General features: G+C 41.8%; 1 protein-coding gene across 1 annotated transcript; it reads left to right on the top strand.

The window, feature by feature from the left end:
* Positions 1-2,592: 2,592 nt before the first annotated feature.
* On the top strand, positions 2,593-16,910 carry LOC102972518 (cofilin-1-like). Its single transcript, XM_042957120.1, is given in 3 exon segments — positions 2,593-2,748; positions 2,751-3,215; positions 16,746-16,910. Coding segments are annotated over 3 exon segments (786 nt in total).
* Positions 16,911-27,904: the final 10,994 nt, after the last annotated feature.

The raw sequence follows: 27,904 nt of genomic DNA, 5'->3' as shown, positions 1-27,904 counted from the left end.
TGTTGACTTATTTAAGCCTCACAACAATGTCATGGGATTAGATGAAGGGTTATAATGCCCATTTTAAAGATAAGGAAATAGAGGCAGAGAGAGGATATGGAATTCGGCCAAATGACACAATTGGGCAGAGCTGACTGTCCCCACAGGACGGTCAGTCTCCAGACCCTGGTACCAGAGCTGGCCCAGATTCAAGGGTGATGAGGTGAGAGAACAGAACTCATATTTCTAGTTTATACTCAACTATTATTTCTTTTTTAAGAAAAGCTCCAATTCCTATTTTAATTATTCATGTAAATGATCAATCATGGTAAGCACTTATGCTTTGGGGATTAAAGATTTAATGAAGTCAATCAAACAGACATAAATAAATATGCTGTTTTTCTAGAACCATAAGTGAGATACCTAATTCTGAAAGGTGGCGTTTGTGGATCTCTGTGGAACTTTCCCACTCTTGCAAAGTGGAAGATGAACAGTAAATGGTGGCTCCCATCTACACAGGGGGAGCCCTGCTGCCATCTTGACACTCTTGAGTGGTGGAGCTTGTTAAAACAAACTCCTGTGCCTGATCACCATTTTATTATTTTTTATTTTTTTAATGTTTATTTATTTTTGAGAGAGAGAGAGAGACAGAGTGCGAGCGGGAGAGGGGCAGAGAGACAGGAAGACACAGAATCCAAAGCAGGCTCCAGGCTCTGAGCTGTCTGCACAGAGCGCCATGTGGGGCTCGAACCCACGAACTGTGAGATCATGACCTGAGCCAAAGTCTGACTCTTAATGACTGAGTCACCCGGGCGCCCCATCTGATCACCATTTTTAAACAATGTGATTTGTCATGAGTGATGAGGGTCTAAATTGGGCTTAAATGTTGCCAAAGTATTGGTCTAAGTGTTGCCTGTTTCAGAGAAATAATTGGGGGGAAAAAACCCTTCTAGATGAAAACGTTGCATAATTGGATTTTGGGAATGAAAGAGATCATCAAATTTCAGGTTAACAAATACTTACTGAGCACTTTTCCTTGTTCGCCATATGAGGTATGTGAAGATCAGCTAGAGACATCCCTGATCTCGAGGTGCTTACAAAGAAATTTGCAAAGCCAACAGTTAAGCACACACATACCAATAACATAAATTAGATCACCCATATTATGACAATTACAGACAAAGCACTAAAAACATGCCCAGGATTCACCATTAAGGAGAGGTCTCATGGAGTTTTGTGCTAAGAGATGGTGTTGTAGGGACTTTTGTGGGCAAGCATGCACGCTCTCTCACTCTCTTCCCCTTGCCCCTGCCTGAGAGCAAGTTCAAGTCCCCACCCCACCCCACCCTCACTGGAGGCTGGTAGAATGACGCCAGTGGATCACCCCTCCGCTGGGCCAGGGCTGGAATTCTCTGCTGCTGCTTCCTGGTTCCATCCAAACACTTATACTGTCTGGATAGGTATGGAGTCACACAGGAGGGTACCGCTACCCAAAGTGTTTTGCTCATTGCAGAAACCTGAAGAAACCCAGCCTCTTCGAAAAGTTGGCATCCTCAGGAATGTGAAATGAAGAGAGGGTGCTATGTTTGACATCCATGGGAATGTAAACAGAAAACTAGAAAAGAGGACAAGTAGAAGGAGGCAGAAAAAAAATCAATTCATAAATGACTAACCCACTGGATTGTGTGGATTGCATGATGAAAAAGCGTTTTGATCAGCGGAAAGTTTAAAAGAATAGGCCTGCCTCATGAGTCCCTAATCAATGCTGACCTACACCAATGAACTACTTATGCTAATATGTTCACTAAAGTTTAAATGTTACACTCAGACAGATGACATATTTCTCTTCAAGAACAGTCAGCACAATGTCCAGATTCTTCACTGTACTTGTGACTTTTTTTAAGTTTATTTATTTTGAGGGGGAAGGGAGGGGCAGAGAAAGAAGGTGAGAGAGAATCCCAAGGAGACTCCATGTTGTCAGCTCAGCGCCTCATGCAGGGCTCAAATTCACAAACCATGCGATCACGACCTGAGCAAAAATCCAGAGTCCAATGTTTAGCCAACTGAGCTGCCCAAGAGCCCCTTGACTGTGATTTTTTTCTTTTTCTAAGAGATAAATAGGGGCACCTGGTTGGCTCAGTCAAAAAAGCATGCAACTTTTGAGGTCGGGTCATGAGTTGAGTCCCATGTTGGGTGTACATATTACTTAAATAAATAAATAAACAAATAAACAAACTCAGGGTGCCTAGGTAGCTCAGTACAGAGCCTGCTTGGGATTCCAAATCTCTCTCTAAATAAATAAACTTTGAAAAAATAAACAAACTTTGAAAAAGAGAGAGAGATCATTGACAGGGACTTTGGAATCTCTTTAATATACACAGATAATGGCAAACACATTTATTTACAGTTTTCTTTCTGAAAAAACAAACTTTCCAGAAGTCAATGTCTGTTATACGATAGCATGTATCTATCTTGTTTCGTGTGGGAGCGGTGGGTCACATCTTTTGTTATAATGGATGATGTTGAAATGTACTTGATGTGGCAGTTGAATGCGACAGCAGCGGCAGGTACCCTCCTGACTCTCTTTGCAATCTCCCTTTCACTTCCGGAAACATGGCCTCCGGTGTGGCGGTCTCTGATGGCGTCATCAAAGTGTCCAGTGATGTGGAATTGTGTAAGTCCTCCACACCAGAGGAGGTGAGGAAGCACAAGAAGGCGGTAGGCTTCTGCCTTAGCAGGGACAAGAAGAACATCATCCCCCGAGGAGGGCAAGGAGAGCCTTGCCAGACGATGTGGGCCAGACGACGGACGACCGCCATGCCACCTTTGTCAAGATGCTGCCACATAACTACTGCCACTATGCCCTCTATGACACAACCCGTGAGACCAAGGACAGCAAGAAGGAGGACCCGGTGTTTATCTTCTGTGCACTGGAGCCTGCACTACTTAAGAGCAAAATGATCTCAGTCAGCTCCAAGGACACCATCAAGAAGAAGCTGACGGACATCAAGCATGAATTACAAGCAAACTTGTTGTATGAGGAGGTCAAGAACCGCTGCACCCTGTCAGAGAAGCTGGGAGCCAGTGTTGTCATCTCCTTGGAGGGCAAGCCTTATGCGAGCCCCCTGCAGCCCCCTGCCTGGAGTATCTGGCAGCCCCAGACCCACCAACTGGAGGTTGCAGGCTGCACCCTTCCTGCCAGACTGGAGGGGGTGTCGGATCCCAGCAGGGGGAGGGTAATCTCTTTACCCACAAACAGCCCCCTCACCCCCTGGACCTTCCTCCCCCCCCCATCCCTGATGGTTCTGACCTCCCCAAACTGCTTTAGATGTGATTCCACTTGCGTTGAAGCAGGACCAAGTTCTCCCCAGCCACCCCAGTTTGGGGGGTCCTGTATTTTTTTAATGACACCCCAATTCCCAACCTGCTCCTTCCTTTTCCCACTCTGCCAACTTCTAACGGCAGTAGTGACTCTGCGCTTGTCTATTTAGTTCTGTGTATAAATGGAATGTTGTGGAAATGACCTCTCCTTGCGACGGCTGGTTCCCCTCTTCTCTGTCCCTGGTCACAACTACTTATGGAAGCAGGACCAGTAATCGACCTTCAGTTAAACACACACACACACACACACACACACACACACACGTACTTGATGTGACCCATTAATGAGGAATGCCATTTTTGTGCATTAGTCGATTTGTCAAATTCTGATATTTTATAGTATCATCAGCTAGGAGTTATTATGTAAAAGTCGGTAAAATGTGTTTGAGTATACAGCTCCTCAGAGTGCTCATGATCGTGTTATTAAACCTGCATTATTGAGCTTATGGTCTGAGTTTTCATCTAAATTAATATGACTCAGCCTGAAGGCAAAAGAACATATTAAACTAGGGTTCCTTGGAGAAATGGCTAATTCCAGGACTGGAGCAAAAAAAAAGTACAACATGAGCCCTGGAACGACTGTTATGCCAAAAAGTAAGAATGTAATCAAAAAGACATGGCAGCCAGTTTGAAGGGGCTCCTAACTGGCCAAATATGGACAGTTTGAACATCAAGTATAATAAAAATTATGTATTGTGTCCTATAATCCATGGAATTGAATAAAAATCCACAAGTCCGTACTGCTAAAATAAATAGGGATGAAAGGAAAGTGATTCTTCAGAGAAGAATGCCAACTAATAAATGTAGAAAAGACAATGGAGTTGGAAAATCAACCTCTCTGAACCTTTATAGTAATGACTGATTCAGGGAAGAATTATCAATGGCTGCAAAAAGTAGGGTGAACACATGAGGAACAATGGGATATCTACATTGTCCCAAAGCATTTTACAACACATGTATACACTACGAAGGGAAAAGAGTGATTTCTAGTGAAATCTAGTGACAGACACCACCTTAATCACAGGATCGATGTTAACATCACCAATTTTGGAACAAGCAGACATCATGGGTCTCCCGATGTGATGCACTGGGAAGAACACGATAGCACTGATGAAATATCTCGCCCCAAATGCATAACCTAATGCAATCATGAGAAAACATCAGAAAGAAAGAAAGAAAAAACAAACAAACAAGGGACGGTCCACCAAATAATTGACCTACAGTCTTTGAAAAGCAATGACATGAGAGAGAGGTTGAATAACTCTTTCAGATTAAAGGTGAGTACAAAAACTATGAAGACTAAATGCCTTGTGTGATTTTGGAGCAGGTTCTGAATTGGAGAAGAGGGGATGGGGAGAAAGGGATTGCCATAAAATTACTGAAACAATTGGTGAGATTTGAATATGGACTATATAGTAGATAATAATAGTGAATCATTGTTAAGTTTTCTGAATTTGATATTTGTGCTGTGGCTATGTAACAGACTGTTCTTGTTCTGAGGAAATAGCACGGGGAGCATTTACGGATAAAAGACTATGTTGTCTACAACTAACTCTCAAATGGTTCAGGAAAAGCAAATGTGGCAAAATGTTAACAACTAGTGAATCTGGGTGAAGGGCAAGTTCTTTGTACCATTTTTGCCACTCTTCTGCACATTTGGGATTATTAAATGGTGCTTGAACATCTCTTCCTGTTGTGTTATTCAATGGGTCTACAATATTCCTTTTAAGGATGACAACAGCTGCATCTCAGGAAATCCTAGTGGGCATCCTCTCTGCTCTCTGTACTCTATGTTACAATGCCTCATGCCTGAATACCAAGGCCATTACTCAATTTATTGTCCCAATTTTACTGATGAGGAAAATAGAGATTTAGGAAGCCGAAATAATATGTTAGATTAGAAGCCTACTCACGACTTAGTGAATATTCACACATACACACCCAACCTCTGTGAGCAAATTATATTTTCCCCATCCTATATTTGTTGGGCTAGCACCATGGGGATTATTCTGGGAAAAGGGATGTTCACAGATAAGACACAAGGAGAAATTTAAAATGGGATTGCATGGTTGGGCTTGCACTTCTGGGATTCTGCCATCACTATGAGAAAAATATGTCTTGGGTAGGCCCAGGGAGGATGAGACATATGTGAAGCGGGCCTGAAACTAATTCACAGATTGACGACAGGCCCACCCGAGCCCAGACCAGATCAACCAACACCAAGCAAACCCATGGATGTATGTAATTGGATGTCACTGGGTCTTAGGGTCATTTGTCACAGAACACCACAGGTAACTGACACAGCAAATGTATCTGACATCACACATATAATAAAAGTTGGAGCCAAGACACTCAACCAAGTTGCTGTGGTGCCTCATACCGTTCCTATTTAAAGAGCATTTCCAGAGGCGCCCGGGTGGCTCAGTTGGTTAAGCTTCCAACTTCGGCTCAGGTCATGATCTCATGGTTTGTGAGTTCCAGCCCCGTGTTGGGATCTGTGCTGACAGCTCAGAACCCAGAGCCTGCTTTGGATTCTGTGTCTCCCTCTCTCTCTCTCTCTCTGCCCTTCCCCCGCTCGCACTCTGTCTCTCTCTCTCTCTCAAAAATAAATAAACATTCAAAAAAAAATTAAGGAGCATTTCCAAATAGGAATAGGCTTGCTATTCATAATGATAATTCATGACCCTGAGAACACCTAAGATACTTTCTGGATCATAAAATAAAAAATGATTATAGCAAAAATTGCAAATGTGTTTTCTGTTTTTCCTAATTGAAAATTATGTCATATTTAATTAACCTTCCTGTTTACCAGCTTGGTTAAATGGTACTACCATTTTTCAACATTAATAACCATCAGAAATATTCAATAAACATAGATTTCAAGTGCTACGCAGTGGAGGCATTGTTTGAATAATCACCAGTCTCTAATGCCAGATGGAAAAATCAATTCTGTAAAAACTGGAGTGGATTTTCTAGCAGGAATTTTTACTCATCTGTGTCCTAAGACACCAGAGAATAGATTTTTCGGATGTTTTGATCCTCTGGTTTTAGTCTTTCTTCAAACCCAAACTGCAAAATTACACCTGTTCTTAAATTTCAGATCCAAAGCAAATTTCCCACTTAAACCTAAAGATATGTTGGGTTTGTTAGTTTTCCTCAATTACTAAAAATATTCCTACATATTTACCAAAATATTGAAAACATATTCTCTTACAGTAAAAAAGGAATTTTTTTTTTTTTTTAGCAAAGGTGATTTTCTTTTTTCTCTTTTTTTAATTACATTTTTACCTCAAGACCGAACCATGCAACACGTCTCTGGACGGGTAGCACAAGAGTCGCGTTGTGACTGTCATTCAGTTATGCAACGGTGCCCGCGTCTTCCAGCAGATTGACTTTGAGGTAGGCAGAGTCATAATTTCTGGTTAAAGAAATAGCCGCTGCTAATTCTTCTGGGACAGTGCTGTCAGCATCCATTCAAATAAGATGGAGAGGAAGGGGGGAGGGAAAGGAGAGAGAGGAAAAAGCAAAAAAGGGGGAAATGGCAAGTTAATGCTCAGTCATAGGCTATCACATACATGTGTGGGACGGGAAATATAATACTATGAGAACCAGAGTTTGTCTCCTCCAGAACCCCGAATAAACACACACAAAGACAAACTCCCTAGAACACAACCTTATTTTCTGATACGAAAGACTGATTTTTTTCCTTCCTGTTATTAAAAAAAAAAAAAAAGGCAGCTTATTTGCAGAAACCGGAGTTTAAGATAGCTGTGGTGGTATTGTCTACAAAGCTGAAAGATCCTCTTTTTTTGTTTCATATTCTCATTAACGAGAGAAGCAAAGGGGATGTGAAATAGAACAAACTCTGTAAAAGAATGGAGTGCAAAGAAGTCTCCCACTGACATGAAAAAGTCAATTCGAAATGTGAGCTAATGTCACAAGAATCGAGTTTCAGGAAGTGACTAAATAGATGTCCTTTCCTTTTAGTGGTAGATGGCATAGTCTCCTCATACTCTCTTGAAAAATATTTGTTCTTCGGCCATTTTTGCTGGTAAAAGGACCGTGCTGCTTGAAAGACGGAAACAAAACCATTGCTCATGGAAAGGCCTGAGGAAGCTCGAAGAGGCAGGGTGTTCCATTGATTCTTGTTCTTTCTTTCTTTTTTAATTTTTAATTTTATTTATTTTTGAGAGAGAGAGAACGAGTGGGGTCGGGGCAGAGAGAGAGAGAGAGAGTGAGAGAGAGAATGTCAAGCAGGCCTCGCACTGTCAGCGCAGAGCCTGACTGGGAGCTCGAACCACGAACTGTGATCATGACCTGAGCCAAAATCAAGAGTTGGACGCTCAACCAACTTAGCCACCCAGACACCCCTCTCTCCTTAACATTTTTAAGGTTTATTTTCCTTTCAAGTTAGGATGTAAAAGTGGTGAGACATTCTACTCCACTTCTTTAAAGAGGCCACCTCAATTCTAAGAACAGGCACTGTTTTCTGAGCGCTTAGTCTATGCAGGCAGCAGGCTTACGTGATAGAGCCAGGATCTGGACTGAGCACTCTTACTCCACATCTCGTCCACTTAACCTCCCAAACACACATTTGGAAAGCGTGATTCCACAGCTTTCTCCCCCTAGAATCCCCTCACACTCTTTGCTCTAGCAGGCAGTGGCTTGGAAGTGTTTTATCTGTATCTGTAGCCTAAGATACCCATAGATGCCTGGGGTGAGGGAGGAGCACAGGGTTGGAGGATGGGCCGTGTAGGCCTTCTACTTCCCATCTTTGCTCCTCAGGGCTCTGGAGCCATGTGTGGGACTTCGGAGAGCAGCCACTGTCCCTGTGACCCAGAGGTTCAAACATCCTCCCTCATCTGGGCCAGTTGAGGGGATGCTATCGCCTTCCACATCCCCTGGCTGGCAGAGTAGCAGAAGCTAATTCTGGGAGAGGCGACCTCTTCCAGGAGCCCAGGCAGGGTTCGCACCCCAAACAGACCTACGGTCTGTCTTTAACGCTCCCATTTCCCAACCTCCCAATTTCCTCATCACTGAATTTAGGTGGCATTAATCCTTTTGAAAGAAGGCTGGACATCAACAAATAAAGCACCTCTCTGAGGCAACACAGCTGCCTTGCCCACCTCGTTCATGCTGCTGTTTATTTAGTTACCAGACCGAACATCACCCCAACTCAGAGTTCAAGAGGTTGGTTTCAAAAACCAGTTGACATAAACAGATCGGAAATGGAATGTCAGATTGAAGTGGCTGAATTACTGTCTGCAGCTCTGAAAGAGCTTCTGTATTACCATTTTGCTAAATATGACTTCGTATCAAGTATCCGTTTATTTTCTTCGACCGGAGCAGGTGGCAGCCTAAGTGATCGTGACTGATGCCCGAAATTCCTTAACTGGAAACTGTTGTTTCTATATCAGTTAGACAAAGGTTTTTTAATGCAATCTCCTTCAGTCAATGATACCTCTTCTAGCTCTACAGTAGGTACATTATTACTAACTCATCCTGAGGAAGAAGGGAAAGGAGAGAGAAATTCTGGTGCCTGAAGAGGAGAGGGAAAGATGATATTAGACAACTGGTTTCTTGAGTAATTTCTTACAACTACTCTTTTATTGAAGGTAGGCCCATCAAGCATTTTCTGAGTAAATGAAAAATGGGAGAGGGTAAGGGAAGAAGGGAAATTTTTGAAAATGGACACTGATTTTACTTCTTTACTTTATAAAAGGTAGTTAAATAGTACTTTGGCAACCAAACTAGAAAACAGTAGAAGGGAAATTCCTCCAGCTCAAAAAGGGAATCTGTGAAAACCCCACAGCTAGCATCATATTTATTGGAAACATACTGGAAGCTTTTCCCTTAAGACCAAGAATGAGACAAAGATCTCCAACCTCACCATTTGTATTCCATTCAACTAGAGGTCCTAGCCAGAGCACTTAGGCAAGAAAAAGAAAAGGCATCCAGATTGGAAAGGAAAAAGTAAAACAATGTCTATTTGCAGATGACATGACCCTGTATGTACAAAATCCAGCAGAATCCACTAAAAAATGATTAGAACTAATAAACAAGTTTGGCAAAGTGTCAGGATACAAAATCAATACACAAAAATCAACTGTATTTTTGTATACCAGCAAGGGACAACCCCAATAAAGAAAACAGTTCTATTTACCACAGCATAAAAAATAGAATACTTGGGAATAAATTTAACAAATGACATGCAAAATTTATATTCTGAAAACTACAGAAAGTTGCTGTGATAAATTGTAAAAGACCTAAATAACGAAAAGTCATCCTATGTTCATGAATCGAGAAGACTTCATATAGTTAAGACAGCGATACTTCCCAAATCGACCTACAGATTCAATGCGATCCTTGTCAACATCCCAGGAGGATTTTTTTTCCAGAAATTGATAAACTGATCATAAAATTCATGTGGAAACGCAAGGGACCTTGAATAGACAGACAATTCTGAAAAAGAAGAACGAAGTTGGAGGACACACAAACTGTTGAAAGCTCACAACAAAGCTAGTCATGAAGCCGCCATGGTGGTGGCAAGAGGGTTGGCTTATGAATCAATGGAATTGAGATGAAGTCCAGTAATAAAGCCTTACATTTATGTTCAAGTGGTTTTCATCAAAGATTCCAAGACAATTCAACAGGAGAATCATGATTTATTTAACAAATGGTTCGGAGACAACTGGATATTCACATGAAAAAAAAAAATTAAGTCTTACCCCATCTCACACTACACACAAAAATTAAATCAAAATTAATCATGACCTAAATGTAAGAGCTCAAACTATGAAATTCCTAACAGGCGATACAGAAGTAAATCTTTGTGACCTGGGATTACACATGATTTCTTAAATACCAACCCAAAGTACACAAAGGAAAAATAAACACATTGGACTGCATCGAAATTAAAACTTTTTGTGCCTCAATGGGCACAATCAGGAAAGTGAAAAGACCACCTACAGAATGGGAGAAAATGTGCATAAATTATGTATCTAACAAGGGATTGTATCCAGAATACACAAAGAACTCTCACAAATTAACAATAAAAAGACATATAAGCCAATTTAAAAATGGACAAAGATTTGAATAGACATTCCTCCACAGAGAATATACAAATGGCCAACAGGTACATGAAAAGATGCTCCGTGTCATTAGATATAAGGGAAATGCAAACAAACCACGATGATATACCGTGTCACACCCACTGGGATGACTAAAATGAAAAAGATGGCAATAACAAGTGTTCATGAATATGTGGCAACACTGGAACCCTCATTCGTTGCTGGTAAGAATGTAAAATTGTGCAGCTGCCTTGCAAAATAGTTTGGCGATCCCTCAAAATGCTAAACATAGAGTTACCATATGATTCAGCAATTTCATTCCTAAGTATATATCCAAGGGAATTGAAAACATGTTCACACAAAAGTGTGCTCACAAATGCTTATACCAGAATTATTCGTAACAGACAAGAGGTGGTTGTAAATGCTCACCTACCGATGAATAGATAAAAAATATAAGTTTGGGAGCACCTGGCTGGCTCAGTCGGTAGAGCATGTGACTCTTGATGGGTTTGTGAGTTCCAGCCTCATGTTAGGTTTAAAGATTACTAAAAAAAAAAAAAAAAAAAAAGTAAGCTTGCTTAAAATGGAATGTTGTTTGGCAATAAAAAAATAAGGAAGTACTGACACATGTTACAGTATGAACGGACCTTGAAAACATTATGCTAAGTGAAAGAAGTCTGTCACAAATGATCACAAATTATATGATTCCATTTATGTGAAATGTCCAAAGTTGACAAATCCAAAAAGACAGAAAGGAGGTAGTAGATGCCCAGGGCTAAGGAAGGAGGGAAGGAGTGGAGAATTACTGCTAATATGCATAGGGTTTCTTTTTAGGGTGATGAAAATGTTCTAAAATTAAGTCAAGATGGTTGCACAGCTGTGAATATACTAAAAACCACTGTATACTTGAAATGGGTGAATTTTATGGTGTATGAAATATATCTCAAATCTTATAAAAACACACTTTCACATAGGATATATTAGAGAAAAAAAAACATATCACTCTATCATAGGATTTAATTTTCAAGTTTGGGCTAAGATATTTTTGTAGAAACTGTGAGTTGACTACCCAACAACCATTCTTGTTTCTGAGAGTAGAATCCCAATTTGGTCCAAGTCGGAGGCAACAGTTTGCCCTGACCCCAGGTGAGTAGTATTGATTGACATAACTCCTAGTCAATCACAGGATCCTTATTTACCTGGGACAGTGATTGGTTCAAGGTGACCCAGCCCTGGCTGTTGACACAAAATGGGAACCTTCTGCTGAGCCTTTTTTTTTTTTTTTTTTAAGAAAGAGCATGAGCAGGGGCCAGGAGCAGAGGGAGAGAGAGAGGGAAAGAGAGAGAATCCTAAGCAGACTCCACTCTCAGCAGGGAGCCTGATGTGGGGCTTGATCCCACGACCCTGGGATCATGATCTGAGCCAAAATCAAGGGTCTGATGCTCAACCAACTGAGCCACCCAGGCACCCCTGCTGAGAGTCTTAGTGGGATAAAAAGTTCTGGATGAAAAGATCCTTCCATTCTCTGCTTTTTGATTCTAGTTAGTAAGGAAGTGATGCATGTGGAGGCCTAATCATGAAAAAGAGAAGCTGTCTTGAAGCTGCTAGATTAACCATTTCTGGAACAACTTATCTCCAGAGTTTTCATAACACTTGTTAATCAGGCCCCATTGTTTAAACCACATTCTGTCAGATATGCTGTGAATTGTGGCTGCAAGCTTCTAATCGATAGTTTTCTCTTAAGTGGGCTTATTTGTGAATTTTCACAAAATTGCATTTCAGATCTACATCAATGTTCTTCTTTAGACAATGCGATAAAACCGATCTAGATTTTTTCAGAAGACAGGACTACTATTGGTCAGTGAAAAGTAAAAGAAGAGAGGATCTTGCTCAATGGGAGAAATGACCTTTTACACATGAAATGGATCAGAGTATTGGTCAGCCTTTGTTAGGAAGCCAAGGTGTTCCTAAGGGTCACTTGTCAAAATTTCCAACAGGCATCTTCTAGGGCCTGGACTGCAGTGTTCATAAAATTCTACATTCTCTGTTTCTTAATTCTTACATGAAAACTTCTATGATCACAGGCTCATTTTCATACAGAAGCAAGCAGCTGAGCTTCCAGATATGTTAATATTTTATAACTTGGTTAGTTTGGGCAAACTAACAACCAGAAGTCAGCTCTTAATTGGTTGCATCTAATTCTTTATGAAAATTGAAACAACATCTTATTATTCACCATTTAATAAAGTTTTAGAAATTATTTTAGAAGTGAACAAGAGAGATGCCTGGCTGGCTCAGTTGGTAAAGCAGGTGACTCTTGACCTCAGGGTTGTGAGTTTGAGCCCCACATTGGGGGTGGAGATTACATTAAAAATAAATAAATAAAATCTTAAAAAAAAAAAAGAAGTGAGTAATAAATAAATCATGATAGAAAAGCAGACATCTTAATAATCCTGAAAAACTTACCCTTTCTCTTTAAATTGTTTACCTTAACAGAAACCAGGAAATTTGTGAAAATATCTACAACTGCTGATGCCATCGTGGAATCTCTTTATAAATCTGTAAGCCTGGGATTTACACTTGTCTCACAACTGTGATTTAATTCTTTATATCTTTATGTATATAATTGCTGTAAGCAATACGATTGGACCTAAATCAATGCAAAATTTGGCTATGAAATATTGAGACAGTCTCAAATATTATTTTGTGATAGAACTAATGCCACAGAGGCAGATGTAACTGTTGTTTTTTCAATCTTCAAATTTTACGCTAAGAAGGCAATTGGGTAAACTACTTCCAGAATAGCCAAGTGAACTCCATGTACCCACCTGTCAGTGCAACAACCATAAATGGCAAAAAAATTTTTTGAGAAATAAAACCACTTAAAGTGTCAAGAAATTGAGACGCCTGGGTGGCTCAGTCAGTTAAGTATCCGACTTTGGCTCAGGCCGTGATCTCACAGTTGGTGAGTTTGAGCCCCTCATCAGGTTCTGTGCTGACAGCTCAGAGCCTGGAGCCTGCTTCTTTGGATTCTGTGTCTCTCTGTCTCTCTGTCTCTCTACCCCCTCCCCCAAGAATAAATAAACATTAAAAAAATAATTTAAAAAAATAAAGTTTCAAGAAATTGTCCTAAGGACATGTACTAAGGAAATGAGGAAACATGTATCAGGAAAATATAGTAAATTTTAGTGAGAATAGCAAAAATCTAGGGGACTTAAGCTAGAATCTGCTCCCCCCATCCACCCATCCAGTTTAGCACAAGTGGGTGTGGCCAAGAAAATGAGGCTGTCTCCCCTGAGCTCCCAATGGATGGCTATGGTGTCTCCTTGGGAGGGACATGCCACAGGCATTTCTCATCCCAGCCTCAGGTCTGTATCACGGAGGCTGAGTTCCAAGCAAGTATGGTTGAGAGGTCAGAGGCTTTCTTCTTCCATCAAGCCCCACTCATAGGGCAAAGGATCTACGTCAGGTGAGACAGGCTGAGACCATAGGAGCTCTGATTGCCATCATCTCAGTTCATTCATGGGTCAGAGCATCCACACCAAGAAAGGCCAACTGTGAAGATCAGGGGCCCCTGCCCCCACCCAGCACCCTACTCCTAAAACAGGTGTCACTCACAGAGAAGCACACCGTTGTCCCTGCCTTGGGCTCTGGAGCCACAGCTCAGATTTTGCTGAGGAGCAGAGGCAGGCTATAAAACAGAAGTTCTCCCCAAAAAGAACTGACTTTATTTGAAACAGAATGTGGGGAAGTAAAAGCCTAAGGACATTCTCAAAGCTAAACCATAGGCCATCTAGTTTCCCAGGGAAAACCAGAGAAAGATACAATTAATAGAGCATTCCTGGGGTTCGAACAGACTTCCAAGACTGGCCTCAAAAACCTCCCCTGGAGGGGCGCCTGGGTGGCTCAGTCGGTTGGGCGTCCAACTTCGGCTCAGGTCATGATCTCGTGGTCCATGAGTTCGAGCCCCGCATCGGGCTCTGTGCTGACAGCTCAGAGCCTGGAGCCTGTTTCGGATTCTGTGTCTCCCTCTCTCTCTGACCCTCCCCCGTTCATGCTCTGTCTCTCCGTCTCAAAAATAAATAAACGTTAAAAAAAAAAATTTTTTTTTAATTAAAAAAAAAAAAAAACCTCCCCTGGAAAGAGGACTGAATTTAGTTGGATCAGCCTATAAAGCAGTTCAGACCTCCAAGGCATTGTCCAAAAAAAAAAAAAAAAAAAGATACAGTAATCAGTCTGGCAATTAGTAGAACCTAACATCTGGGTGTGATACCAATAGGGGCAGACAGCTCAACTGAGATTAGGGAAAATGAAGGGCAAAGGGAGCTCTAATAGGGGTGCCTGGGTGGCTCAGTTGGTTAAGCGATTAGGCGCAGATTCTCGATTTCGGCTCAGGTCATGATCTCATGGTTCGGTTCGTGAGTTTGGGCCCCAAGTCAGGCTCTTCACTGACAGCATGGAGCCTGCTCGGGATTCTTTCTCTCTTCTCCCTCTCTCTCCTCCTAAGCCCCTCAAAAATAAATAAGTAAACTTAAAAAAGTAGAACTCTGATAAAACTACCACCATCCTCACACTGCAGGGAAAGTAGACTTCCCTAAAAAAAAGTCCAGCCACAATACTAGGCAAATAAACGAACAAACAGCAACATGCCCTAGGGGTGGAGGAAGTCAATGTCCAGAGTTGCTAATAGACATTGACTAAAATTTCCAGTTTTCCACAAGAAATTTGAGACATGCAAAGAAGCAAAAAGTGTGACCCACACGCAAGAAAAAAAAAAAAAAGCAGGCAACAGAAACTGCCTGGATCCAGCTGTTATACATAACAGAGAAAGACTTTGAAATGGTCATTATAAATATCCTTGAACAGCTAAAGAAAACTGTGGTTAAAGAAGTAAAGAGGGGCACCCGACTGGCTCAGTCAGTAGAGCACACAACTCTTGATCTTGGGGTTATAATTTCAAACCCCATGTTGGGTGTAGCAATTACTTAAAAATAAAATCTTTAAAAAAAAAAAAAAAAGGTAAAGGGAGGTATGATGATAGTGTCTGATCAAATAGAGAAAATAAACAGAAATCATAGGTGGCACCTGGGTGGCTTAGTTGGTTAAGCATCCAACTCTTGATTTGGGCTCAGGTCATTATCTCACAGGGTTTGTGAGACCGAGCCCTGAGTTGAGTTCTGCCCTGACAGCATGGAGCCTGGTTGGGATTCTCTCTGTCTTCCTCTCTCTCTACCCCTCCCCTGCTGGCATGCTCTCTCTCTCTCTCTCTCTCTCTCTCTCTCTCTCTCTCAAAAATAAATAAACTTTAAAAAAAAGAAATTATTTTTTAAAAAAGAAACAAATGCAGATTCTGGAGTTGAGAAGCACAATAACTTAAATGAAAAATTTATTACAGCAGTTTTGAACTGGCATACAAAAATTATCTATGAATTTGAAGATAAATCAATAGAGATTATATAATCTGAGAAACAGAAAAAAGATGATGGAAAACGAGCAGAACCTCAGAAAAATGTGGGATACCAACACACATATAATTGGAGAATCAGAAGGGGAGAAGAGAGAAAGAAGCAGAAAAACCTTCTGAAGAAATAATGACTGAAAACTTCCCATATTTGCTCTAAAAAAGAATAACCTACACATCCAAGTTCAACCAATGTTAAGTAGGGTAAACAGAACAAGATCCACACCTAGATACATCATGTAAAAATGTGAGAAGACTTTTTTTGAAAGAGAAAATGTTAAAGGCAAAGAGAAAAATCTCAAAAGCAGTCATTGGAAAACAACTTGTCATGTATGAAAACCCCCATAACATTACCAACTGACTCCTTATTAGAAAAACAAGGGAATCTAGAAGGGGATGTATTCAAAGAACTGTACAAAAAAAAAATCTGTCAACCAAATATGTAAAACCAGCAACACCACCTTACAAAAATGAAAACAAAAGAAAGGCACTCCTAGATAAACAAAAACCGAAAGAATCTGTTGCTAGCCAACCCACCTTACAAGAAATACTAAAGGAAGTGCCTTGGGCTGAAAGCAAGTGAAGCCTGATGGTAATTCAAACACACACATGCACACACACACGAAACAGGTAAAGGTAATTAGGTAATTAAAGATGGTGTGAATGCATGTTTCATCTCCTTTCTTCTCTTAACTGATTTAGAAAGCAATTAAAATAATGTGGGAGGGTACACAGGCTGTCCAGGGGGTGGCGCTGTCCCTGTTGCACTGGCAGCCCCCCACCCCCCACCCCGTGGCACTTAGGGAGGGAGGGTGGGCCTTCCCAGCTGCTCACTCAGCTCCCCTTGCCTGTAGCAACCCAGCTTCCAGGAGGCAGCAGTGCTCATCCTGCGTCCCGGTGCTGCCACCACCCACAGACACCGGTGTCAGCCCTGGCCGGGCCGAGGCCGGAGACTGGTCACCTCCTCGGGGAGCCATTCCAGCAGCTCCTCTCCAGGTCCCAGCAATAAACTCCTCTGAAGCTGAACAGTCATTCCCCACACGTTTGTGGGCCCTGGGAATCAGGTAGATTGGGAGGTCACCAGCTCCAAATTGAGCTTGGTCCCTGGGCCCCCTCTGACACTCCCCCTACCCTTGGTTCTCTGGTCCTGAACTCCCACCACCTCAGAAAAGGTTCCAGGTCTGGTGCTGTCAGCCTCAAGGACAATGTCCCTGTAATAAGCACTGGGGTGGGACTAGAAGGGGCCCCCACCCCTCCTCCCCCAAGGATGTTGGCATCTGGTCTAACTCCAAAGGGCAGAAAGAAACCCACCTTGTGACCTTGGATAGGTCTCTTCTCCTTATAAGTCAAGTCATGGGCAGAGGTGGGGGCTGGTAGTGGGAGCTCTGCAGGGGTCCAAAACCCAACACCTGACACTCTTGAGACCTCTTGCCCTATACCGATGGGACTCTTCCTGCCCTGGGCTGTGGCTATCTTCCTTCCCTTATGATGAGACAGGGAGCATACTTCAGTTTGTTTCGTTTTCAAACCCCTTAAGGAGGGGCCCTGGGTGGCTCAGTAAGTTGATTTCAGCTCAGGTCACGGTCTCACGGTTCTTTGGACTGAGTCCCAAGTTGGGGCTCTGCGCTGACAGCACGGAGCCTGCTTTGGATTCCCTCTCCCTCTCTCTGCTCCACCTGCGTGCTCTCTCTCTCTCAAAAATAAATAAATAAACTTTAAAAAATAAAATAAAATAAAATAATAATGTGTATATAATTGTATTGTTGAGCTCATACCACACAGAAATATAATATTTGTGACAATAATATTACAAAGGAGGTGGGTGGGAGCAAAGTTATATTGGAGTAAGAAAATTACACTTGATGGTAATTTTAACCCCCAGGAACAAATGAAGAGAACCAGAAATGGTAAACAAGAAGGTTAATATAACAAACACTATAAACATATACTGCCTTCCTTCTCTTTGTTTCTTTAAAATACATAAAATTATGTAAAGTATGTTATATACACACACACACACACACACACACACACACATAATAGAAGAAACCACAAAAAAAAAAACCCTCAAAAATACAGTGAAAAAAAGTCATTAAAGGAATTAAAATATTACACTGAAAAATACTCATGCACGTAAGAAGACATTTGGTCACAATCACTAATGCATTTCATTTGGTCACTGAACAATCCAAACACCAAAAAGGTGAAAAACAGTGAGAAGATGCTTTCCAAAATTTGGTTCAAGGTACTAATACATTTAAGGATCTTTCTACAGTAGTACGACAAGTACAGTTCTTCAAGGGTTTGTTCTTAAGAGAACCTACTGTTTATTCACTTCTTCCTTGCCACCAGGGGGATAATATATTTATGTAAATTTCTCACAATGACCCCACTGACTGCAGAGCTATGAAAGTGGAATTCTTGAATAGGAAGTAAATCAAACTGACTTGAGATCTGTGATGGAATAGAGTCTATGTGAACTTGTTCACACAGGATTCAGAACCTCTTCCTTGGGTACACATCACATGCCCAGGAACATGATCCAATTTTCAGGGAAGAGAAACGATCTGCATGCACTTTTATGGAAAGATCGATATGTTCAAAGGCAGGTAATGCCCTGAAGCTTAATTGTTTTTGAGAAAAGGGGGGCAGTGACTCCCTTTTAGAATGCTAAATGACCTTGGTAGGCAAGCACCTCAGTAGAGCTTTTGAACACATGAATGGAAATTACCACATTTCTCCCAGATTAGACATAACCACAATCCCTTCCTGGAGTCATCAGTAAGGAATGTGTTTAATAACCGAACCTGTGGTCTCTGGGCTCTCTGTCATTGGCAGGACAAATAAGGACAAGGATATGGACACAGCAGGGGTAAAGGAAGATACTTTGTGCCTGAATTTATTGCTCTCTTTTTCTTCATCTCTGTCTCCTCACCCTTCTTATCTATTTATAGAAAACAAAATTATTCCTTAAGTCTGGATGTAAGAGAGGAACATGTACGAATGCATGTCTTAGGCAGATAGTCATATAAATGATTACAGAATAATAAAATCAGATGTCCAGAGTAAACGATTTCCATCACCACTAACCCATGGCAAGGCTCCCCACTCTATTTTAAGCAGCTTCCAATCTACTTGTGGTCTTTTACCTCAATTTCATTTTTATAACATGTTTCCTAGTTTATAGGGAGCTTGCCCAAATACTGAAGGCCAAAAAAAAAAAACCTCTACTATCCTCATTTCTAAAAGCAAGATTTTATGGGAAATTTTGCCAATCAAGGAATTTTCTTTCAATGTTCACTGAAATAGCATATCAAACTGCCCTTCAGACCCATGGTAACTCCCTTTACAATTTCATAGTCCTCTTGCTAGCTTCATTTGGAAAAGTGACTTTTTTTTTAGAGACTGGAGAAAATCTGACTACTCGGGTTTTCAAGTAAAAGTACCAAGAATAATGAAAAATTGAGTGGATGTAGGAAGCATTTGAGAGATTTGATTGGAGAAATCATTGATCAGTCTTTGTCTATCTCCTTATCATCACTCAGGGGTCTCATTCTTCTGTGTTTGTCAGTTTTATTTCCACGAAAATCCCCAGTGTTCTTCTTTTTTCTGTGGCAGATTAAATCTATGAATGGAGATAAACATTTTTACTTATCCATTCTTGGTGTATGTTATGCTTTCTTTAGATTCATGTCTTTCATCTGTTCTGGAAAATTCTCGATTAGAGAATTGTTTCTTTGAATATTCTCTTTACTCCCTTTTATCTCTTTACCCCTTCAGGAAATATGTGAGAATGACTCACTCTATTCACCATGTGTCTTTCTGTTTTGTTTTGAATAAAGGCACAATTCTTTATTAAAGTGGGTTTATTTATTTTATTAAAGTAAATTACTTTTTAATGCCTCATTAACAGAATTTAGAAATGACCAATTACAAATTAAGTAGCTTGGTGACCATAATAAATTATTACGCTTTACAATTTCCTAATTTTTTTTAAGTTTATTTATTTTTTAAAATAATCTCTACACGTGGGGCTCAAACTCACAATCCTGAGGTCAAGAGTTGCACACTCCTCTGATCGAGCCAGACAGGTGCCCTACCACTTTCTAATTTTTAAGTAGACTTTGTTGTGGAATAATTTGCATAAACTAAAATCTATATTTGAAGTGGAAATATTTAGATATTTAAGCGGAAGTGGATGAATTCTGAATTCATCTATGTAACCAATGCCCCATTTAAGATACAGAAGATCTCCCCAAAAACTTCGGTCCTACTCGTTTACATTCAGTCAACACTCCACCACCACACCTCATTCAACCACTGATCTGACTTATCAATAGAGATTTGTTTTGTCTGTTCTAGAATTCTTTTTTTTATGTTTGTTTATTTATTTTTGAGAGAGAGAGAAAGGGTGAGCACAAGCGAGGAAGGGGCAGAGAGAGAGGGAGCCAGAGGGTCCAAAGCAGGCTCTATGTTGTCAGCATAGAGCCCAATGCGGGGCTCAAGATCACAACCTGAGCCCAAGTTAGATCCTCAACCTACTGAGCCACCCAGGTGCCCCTGATCTAGAATTGTATCATATGAACAGAATCATGCACTTGTCCCTCTTTTGTGTCCAGTTTCTTTGTCCAGAATAATGTCTGGGAGATTCATTCATACTGTTGCATGAACCAGTATTTTGGTTTTTTATAGCTGAATAATATTCCATTGTATGCATATATCACAATCTCTTTATCTACATCATTTCATACACATAAAGTAATCTAAATTGTCACATTATGAAAGTGTATCTATTTGATAGAAGATATGATATACAAAAATTGGGGCGGGTGGCACCTGGCCGGCTCAGTCGGTGAAGCATGCACCTCTTGATCTCGTAGTTATAAATTCAAGCTCCAGGTAGGGCGCAGAGATTACTTTAAGAAGTGAAATCTAAAAAGATATACTTTGGGGCGCCTGGGTGGCTCAGTTGGTCGAGGGTCTGACTTCGGCTCAGGTCATGATCTCGCGGTCTGTGGGTTCGAGCCCCGCGTCGGGCTCTGTGCTGACAGCTCAGAGCCTGGAGCCTGCTTCCGATCCTGTGTCTCCCTCTCTCTCTGCCCCACCCCCACTCTCACTTTATCTTACTCTGTCTCTCAAAAATAAATGTAAAAATCACATAATAATGCGAATTACAATATAAAAAAAAAAAAAAGATATACTTTGATCACCTCTCATTGGCTTCTCTCACTCCCGCCTCTAGTCCGTTCTTATTGCCAAGATAACCTTCACCATGACGATCTTCTACTAAACTTTGCCCTAGTCCACTGCTGAAAGTAATCCTTTTGCTGCCTAGTTTTACTTCAGATGATACACCTCTTTCTGCTTTGTATTATGGTCGCATAGGTACCGACCTAATTTCAACGCCTAGACTCTAGGCTGCTTGAGGTCAGGAGGCAACCGAGATCTCTCCGCTTGTACACAGCGCTTGGCAAACGGCTGGCTTGCGGGCCATGCTGGGCCAACGGCTGCTGAGTACATGAATGAGTTCCTCCATTCAAAATTAGCCCCGTGGTTTCCCATTTTATGGCTGCTTGCTCAAAATCTTCCGCAACTAGCTCCAAGCTAGCTTTCCGGCTGCGTGCTCATGCTTTTTCCTTTCCAGTACCTCTTGTCCGGTGAAACTAGTCTGCTTGCTGACTTCTGTGCCTTTATCTGTGCTGTTTTTCCTGTTTGGTGGAAAACGCACGTGCACCCGGTCACCCGCGCGCACACTCACACACCTGTATCGTCATTGTCCCGTGACTCCCAAACACGAGTTGGAATCCCAAGGTTTCTGTTTCCAGGGGAACCTTCCACCATCCACACACCTCTGCCATACGAGCAAGTAGTTGCAGATGGTGCCCAGTAGGGGGAGGTGTACCCATAATCTCCTGTTTAGGTCCAGGGTTTTTTCTGTAGCCCTGGAGATTTTAAAGAAGCCATATGTTTACAGAAACCTCCCACGGAATCAAGACATAAATAAACAATTCAGACGTCTCTTCCCTCAAATCACACACAAGCTACCAGTAACCCTCGCTAACCAAAGCACAGTAATTTAGGCCCTAATAACAGACAAAACCATTTTGACCATTTTAAATCTCTATGATTTAAAACACAACCAGCTCATTTTTTTTTAATTTTTTTAATGTTTATTTATTTTTGAGGGAGAGAGACAAGCAAGAGGGGGAGGGGCAGAGAGAGAGGGAGACACAGAATCCGAAGCAGGCTCCAGGCTCTGAACTATCAGCACGGAGCCCATCGTGGGGCTCGAACCCAAACCCGCCAATCGCGAGGTCACGACCTGAGCCCAAGTCGGACACTTGACCGACTGAGCCACCCAGGTGCCCCACGACCAGTGCATTTTTTAAAGTTACATCGGAAGGACCTCATTCCATTTGCACCTCCATTTAAAAAAAATTAGTGCGGTGTACTTACAGACTGAGTTTGGAATCTGTGTTGTTGAATCAGAAACCAGTAATGCACCGTTGAATGTCTTGCCTTTCCTAAGTTAAAGTTTTATTAGTTAAAATGAGAAAAGTAAATTCTGTACTGCCCACTTCCCCCACCCCCCCATCTCCACCCACTTCTTCCCTCCATTTCGATTTTTAAAATATGTTTTGTGACTGCTTACCAAATGGCAGGGTTTGTTTTTTTTTTAAGTATTTGATTGAAGATACCACGGGATTCGGCTCGACTCAAGTGTTAATCATTGATCTGCTGGTCGCAAACCAGAAGTGAACAGTCATGAAATACACAAACCATGACGCATCACAGGGATAGCCTCGCCCATTCTCACACCAGGACAGATGGATCTCCTAGGGAATTAACATAGTTCAGTGTTTCGTCAGTTTATAAATTAACAAAGCTGGAAGAGACCGTTGTACTTCATAGACGAGAAAAGTAAGATCAAAGTGACTTTTTCAAGAGACCACAGCCAGTTAGTGAAAAAAGAGAGGCTAGAATCCAACCCTTTGGACCTGTTTCCTGTAGGATGCTGCTCATCTATAAACACCATTTACTGTTCCTCTTGTAGTGTCAGCAAGAGATAATATCTTAAAAGGATCTTTTTTGTGTCCAGGCCCTTTCAAGATATGCTAACAAGGCAACGCAAACACCAGGTTGGTTTGAATAACGCCTAAGGAGGTGGCCAGGCTTTGGGCTTCCCAAGGCCGTCACCTGGGCACCTTTTAAAAAGTGCTTTTGAGGGCATCACCAAGAAAGAAAGCAAAACCCATCCATGGTGGCTGTTGTGTGCCAGCCCATATCTTACACGTTTCTTCTGTAATCATTGATCGGGTCAGGGAAGAGCTAGGACATGTTATTAGATTTGGAAGTTATTTGTCTTTTGAATCTAAGGATGATGCCTACAGTTCACATGACATCAGAGGTAGGATCTGAATGCTAAAAGCTGTGTTAAAATGATGGTACTTAATAGTAATGGCACTTGAAGCTTAAACCACCTTTCAGGGTGGATCTCAAAGTACTTGGCAAATATTCATCACATTTCAACACGGTATTATGCTGAAGGAGCATCATGTAATTTCCTTTTTATAAGTCAGAGAAGAGAAAGGTAATTGCCTTTTAAAATCTGTTTTGGTGTTAGCCCTGACATTTTTATTTTTAACTATGCCTAATTTTGCAAATGGCCTACAGACCTCTTGCAAATAAGTTCATCTAAGTTCTAGTGAAAGGGCGGGCCTACGTCGGCCGACTCCATCTTGTTCTGTGTCCTTCACCTTGACCACACCTCCTCCCCTTGAGTAACCCCCCCCCCCACCTGCCTAACAGGACTCGGACCCTTCCCCAGCCAATCGGCTGAAGCCATAGCCATTACCTCACCAACTGCCCCTAGGCCCCAATAAAACCTTTGTCCTTTTGAAACTCGCTCTCTCGCCCTGGTATCTCACCGCTGGGTCTGTGCAGGTAGGGGATTGAGCTCGAGCTAGCTCGAATAAAGGCTCTTTTGCTTTTACATCGGACTCGGCTCCCTGGCGGTATTTGGGGATCACGAATTCTGGGCATAACACTAGTTCAATAAATAAAGTGATTGACTTCATTAGGATCAGAACTTGAAAGTCCTGTGCTCCTCCAGAGGAAACGCTAACTTTTCTGGGTTTTGTGATACAAAATTCATACCAAAAACCCTCTAAAGCATCATCTGAAATTCCAGGGGTGGAATGTGTGACGAAATACAGCAACTTAAAAAAAAATTACAGAAGCTAAAATTCTTCCCTGAGCTATCGTTATTAAAAATTAATCCAGGAATTCAGGTTTGGGGATAAAGTAGGAGGATGGGTAGGAGGGAATTAGAAAGGGAGGAGAAGCAGACAAAGACTGCTTAAATATTTATGATTTTTATTTGAAATCAGAGAAAGATTCCCTACTTTCAAAACTTGAAGTGTCATGATAATTGAGTGCTTCAGATATTTTCTGTTATATCTGATGGGTCGGGTTTTTTTTTTTTTTTAAGTTTATTTTACTTACTTTGAGAGAGAGAGAACACGGAAGAGGCAGTGACAGAGAGAGACAGAGAATCCTAAGCAATCTGCCCTGACGGTGCAAAGCCCGACACGGGCCTTGAACTCAGAAACTGTGAGATCATGACCTGAGCTGAAATCAAGAGCTGGACACTTAATGGATTGAGCCACCCAAGTGTCCTATATCTGATGGGTTTTGACTTCAAAGGAACTTCAAGGGCAAAGTATCAGCCAACAAAGGGCTTTCACTGCAGTCCCCCAAAACACGCAGCCTCATCACAGATGGCTCAGCACATTGCTCAGAAGAGTGGGACACCCTAGGGACGATGTCTCCACTCTAAAATGGTCGGTGAGATAGAAATGGAACTTGTTGGACAGAGCCCCTGGAAAAGTTTCTGAAAGAGAACTGACTCAGCTAGAAGGGTGCTTTTTTACTATTCCCCCTGTGTCTCCTTCTTCCTGCCTGGAATTGGGACATGACAGCTGGAGTTCCAGCAGCCATTTTGTCTCCCAAGGTAGACGCCCTGAGGGTGGTGGAGGAAAGACAAAAGGAGCCTACATATCTGCTGATGATGTAGGTGTCACACACCCCAAACTGCCTGCCTTGGGATTTCTTTTACATAACAGAGAGTCTCTTACTGAAGTTTTTCATTATTTATCCATTAATAGAGGTAGCTCAATGACTTTTAGAGTTTAAGAACTTTATTTTCTCTCTTTTTTTTTAAAGCAAGCTCTACACCCTACGTGGGGCTTAAACTTATGACCCCGAGATCAAGAGTCACATGCTCTTCCAACTAACTGAGCCAGGCCAGGCATCCTGAATTTTATTTTCTCTCCAAAACTGCTTTTGTTTCTTGAAGAAGTATGGTCAATACTTAGAATAGGTCCATTAAAGCCTCCATGTCCCATAACTCCAGAGGGCACCATATACCTTGTGGCCTAGTAGACACCTTTCACCCAGACCACAGTGTGTATGGGGTCCAATGACCCCTTGGTCCTAGCTTCTCCTGCTTTCACAGGATTTCCTGCTTTCCTCTTGATCTTCTTGGGGTTACATCCTCAGAGAGATAAGTGAAAAGGTGACCGTAGACTCAAATATTGACCACACAATTATCAATACAATCAGTGGTTTTATAATCTTATGAGAAATAATTTAAGCCTTATTTCTCAAACTAGAAAGCCATGGATGACTTTGGCAGGTAAATGAATATCATGAACCATCTATCATCCTTCTTTCCATGGCAGAAACAGGAAGGAAGGAAGGAAGGAAGGAAGGAAGGAAGGAAGGAAGGAAAGAAGGAAGGAAATTACCATGTTGAAAGGAAAAGAAAGCATACTATTGATCATTTAACAAGAGCTATAAGAAAACTATTTCCCAACAGAAAAGAAAGATAATGGTAATAATAACTAATAATATTTATTGGGACATGGCTTACTCTGTGTCAGTCACTACTCCACATCATTTACATGCATTAGTTCATTTGATCTTGTGAAATAATCATCATCACCATCATCATCATCATCATCATCATCATCATCACCATCATGCTTACTTTACAGATGAAGAAACTGAGGCACAGAAAACTGAAGTGAGTTGCCCAAAGTCTCACAGTTGGTAAGCTGGGTTCACAAACAATGAATTACCACACGATACTGCCCCCGGTAGTTTAAAACTGTTGGCACTGTATCACCATAAACACTGATACTAGACAGCAGGCTCTACCAGGGAAGAGGTGTTTTGTTTTGCTCACTGCTCTGTGCCCAGTGCCTACAACACTGTGTGGCATGTACTTAGCCCTCAAGTAATTAGTGAGTGAAGGAAGGAAGGACTGACTGAATGAATGTGGAGAACTCAACAGACCCCTGGTGGGGGACGTGTATGATTATGACTTAAGAATTGCTTCTCGGGGTTGCTATGAAGCACTTCCAACAGAAGCCCATTCATGATAAAGCTTCATGGGATACACCACCTTCAGATACTAACAACTCGTTAGCATCCAACCATCTGTAGGAAATTGTAATGATACCTTCTGGGAAAGGCTCATAGAGTGTAAAGTATCTTCATTTACACCTTTTTGTTTAATCCTCATAACACCCTGTAGGATTTGTTTCCACTTAGGTGACAAAGCTGGAGCTTGAGGTGAGAGCCAGAATCCAGTCTCCTGTCCTGTTACTCACCCCACACCCTGGGCATTTATCCTGCAGTGTCTTGCCCTTGTGGGGTCAGATGTCACCTGACCACTCGCATTCCACTGCCCCATTCCCTTCATGACCATGGGCCTGCATTTATGGCTGTCCTTGGCCCACGGCATAATCCCTAATCTTAGTGTTTAGGGTATCTATTGTTGAGTAACAAACTACTCCAAAATATAACAGCTTAAATAACAATCTATTGTTATCTCTCATGGTTCTGTGAGTTGACCGGGCTCAGCCATGTGGTTCTTGCTCCAAATCTCCCATGTGACTGCAGCCTGATACCATGGCAGCTAGGAATGCAGTCACCTGAAGACTGAACAGGATGGGCTGGTCATCCTGTAAGATCCCATCATGGTGTAGAATAGCCCCCAGCAATGATGGCCCGGATGGGGCTGTTGACTTATGTGAGCCTCCCTCTGTGACTTGAGCTTCTCACGGTTTGGTGGCTGGGTTTCCAGAGGAGCATTCCAGGACTGAGTGTTTCAAAGGGTAGGAAGCCGAAGCTGCCAGACCAGTGAAGGCTTTGCTCAGAATTGTGGCGACATTATTTCCACAGTATCCTATTGATGAAAGCAGCCATGGGGCCCACCCAGATTCCAGGGTGTGGAGACATCAAGTGCCCCTCCTCCTGGGGAGCGGGAAGGTCACTTTGCTGAAAAGCATGTGCAATGAGAGATGTTGTTGCAGCCATTTTTGGAAAATATGATCCACGGCACTCAGCTTTGTCATTAACCTGCAATGAAGCCATCCAGCTGCAGATAAATTTCCATTTCCACACTGTTGTTCTGTGTTTAATTGGGCACAGAGTAATATTCAATTTATTTTTTTAATTGTTGCCAAGGTTACATTCAGGGCCTCAACTGTTATGACTTCATGCCCTTTTATACCTCCTAAGGCTATCCTAATTGAAACACATATTTAGGCCCAATGATAAGAGTCCTCATGGGGCCCTGGGCATGGGGGAAGCCGCCACTGTTTGATTCACGTTTATGGCAGTCCCACAGACCCCTGTGTTCCCAGCTTCTCAAGGAGGATCAGGCAAGAACATGTCAGGTAGATGAGTTCAAATCCATCACAATAACAACACTCTTTTTTATGAAGTTCACCATCAACTTGTCTTTCAAATCTTATTGGCCAATATTTGCCACCAACGCCCATGTCCCAGTCAAACTGGACTTGTCACCTTATGCTTCTCAGCCTTGTCTGTTCTGCATCGCCACCTCTGCTCCCCTCCATCCCAGCTTGGATGCCATTCCCGTATCCCCGTTTACTGAAACATTACTTCTTTCGTGGCAAATTCAAGCACCACTTCCTTTAGC

Source organism: Panthera tigris, chromosome A1 (assembly GCF_018350195.1).
Source record: "Panthera tigris isolate Pti1 chromosome A1, P.tigris_Pti1_mat1.1, whole genome shotgun sequence".
In the NCBI taxonomy this organism is placed as follows: domain Eukaryota; kingdom Metazoa; phylum Chordata; class Mammalia; order Carnivora; family Felidae; genus Panthera; species Panthera tigris.
The sequence above is the reverse complement of the archived record's forward strand: the minus strand, read 5'-3'. Positions and strand labels throughout refer to the sequence as shown.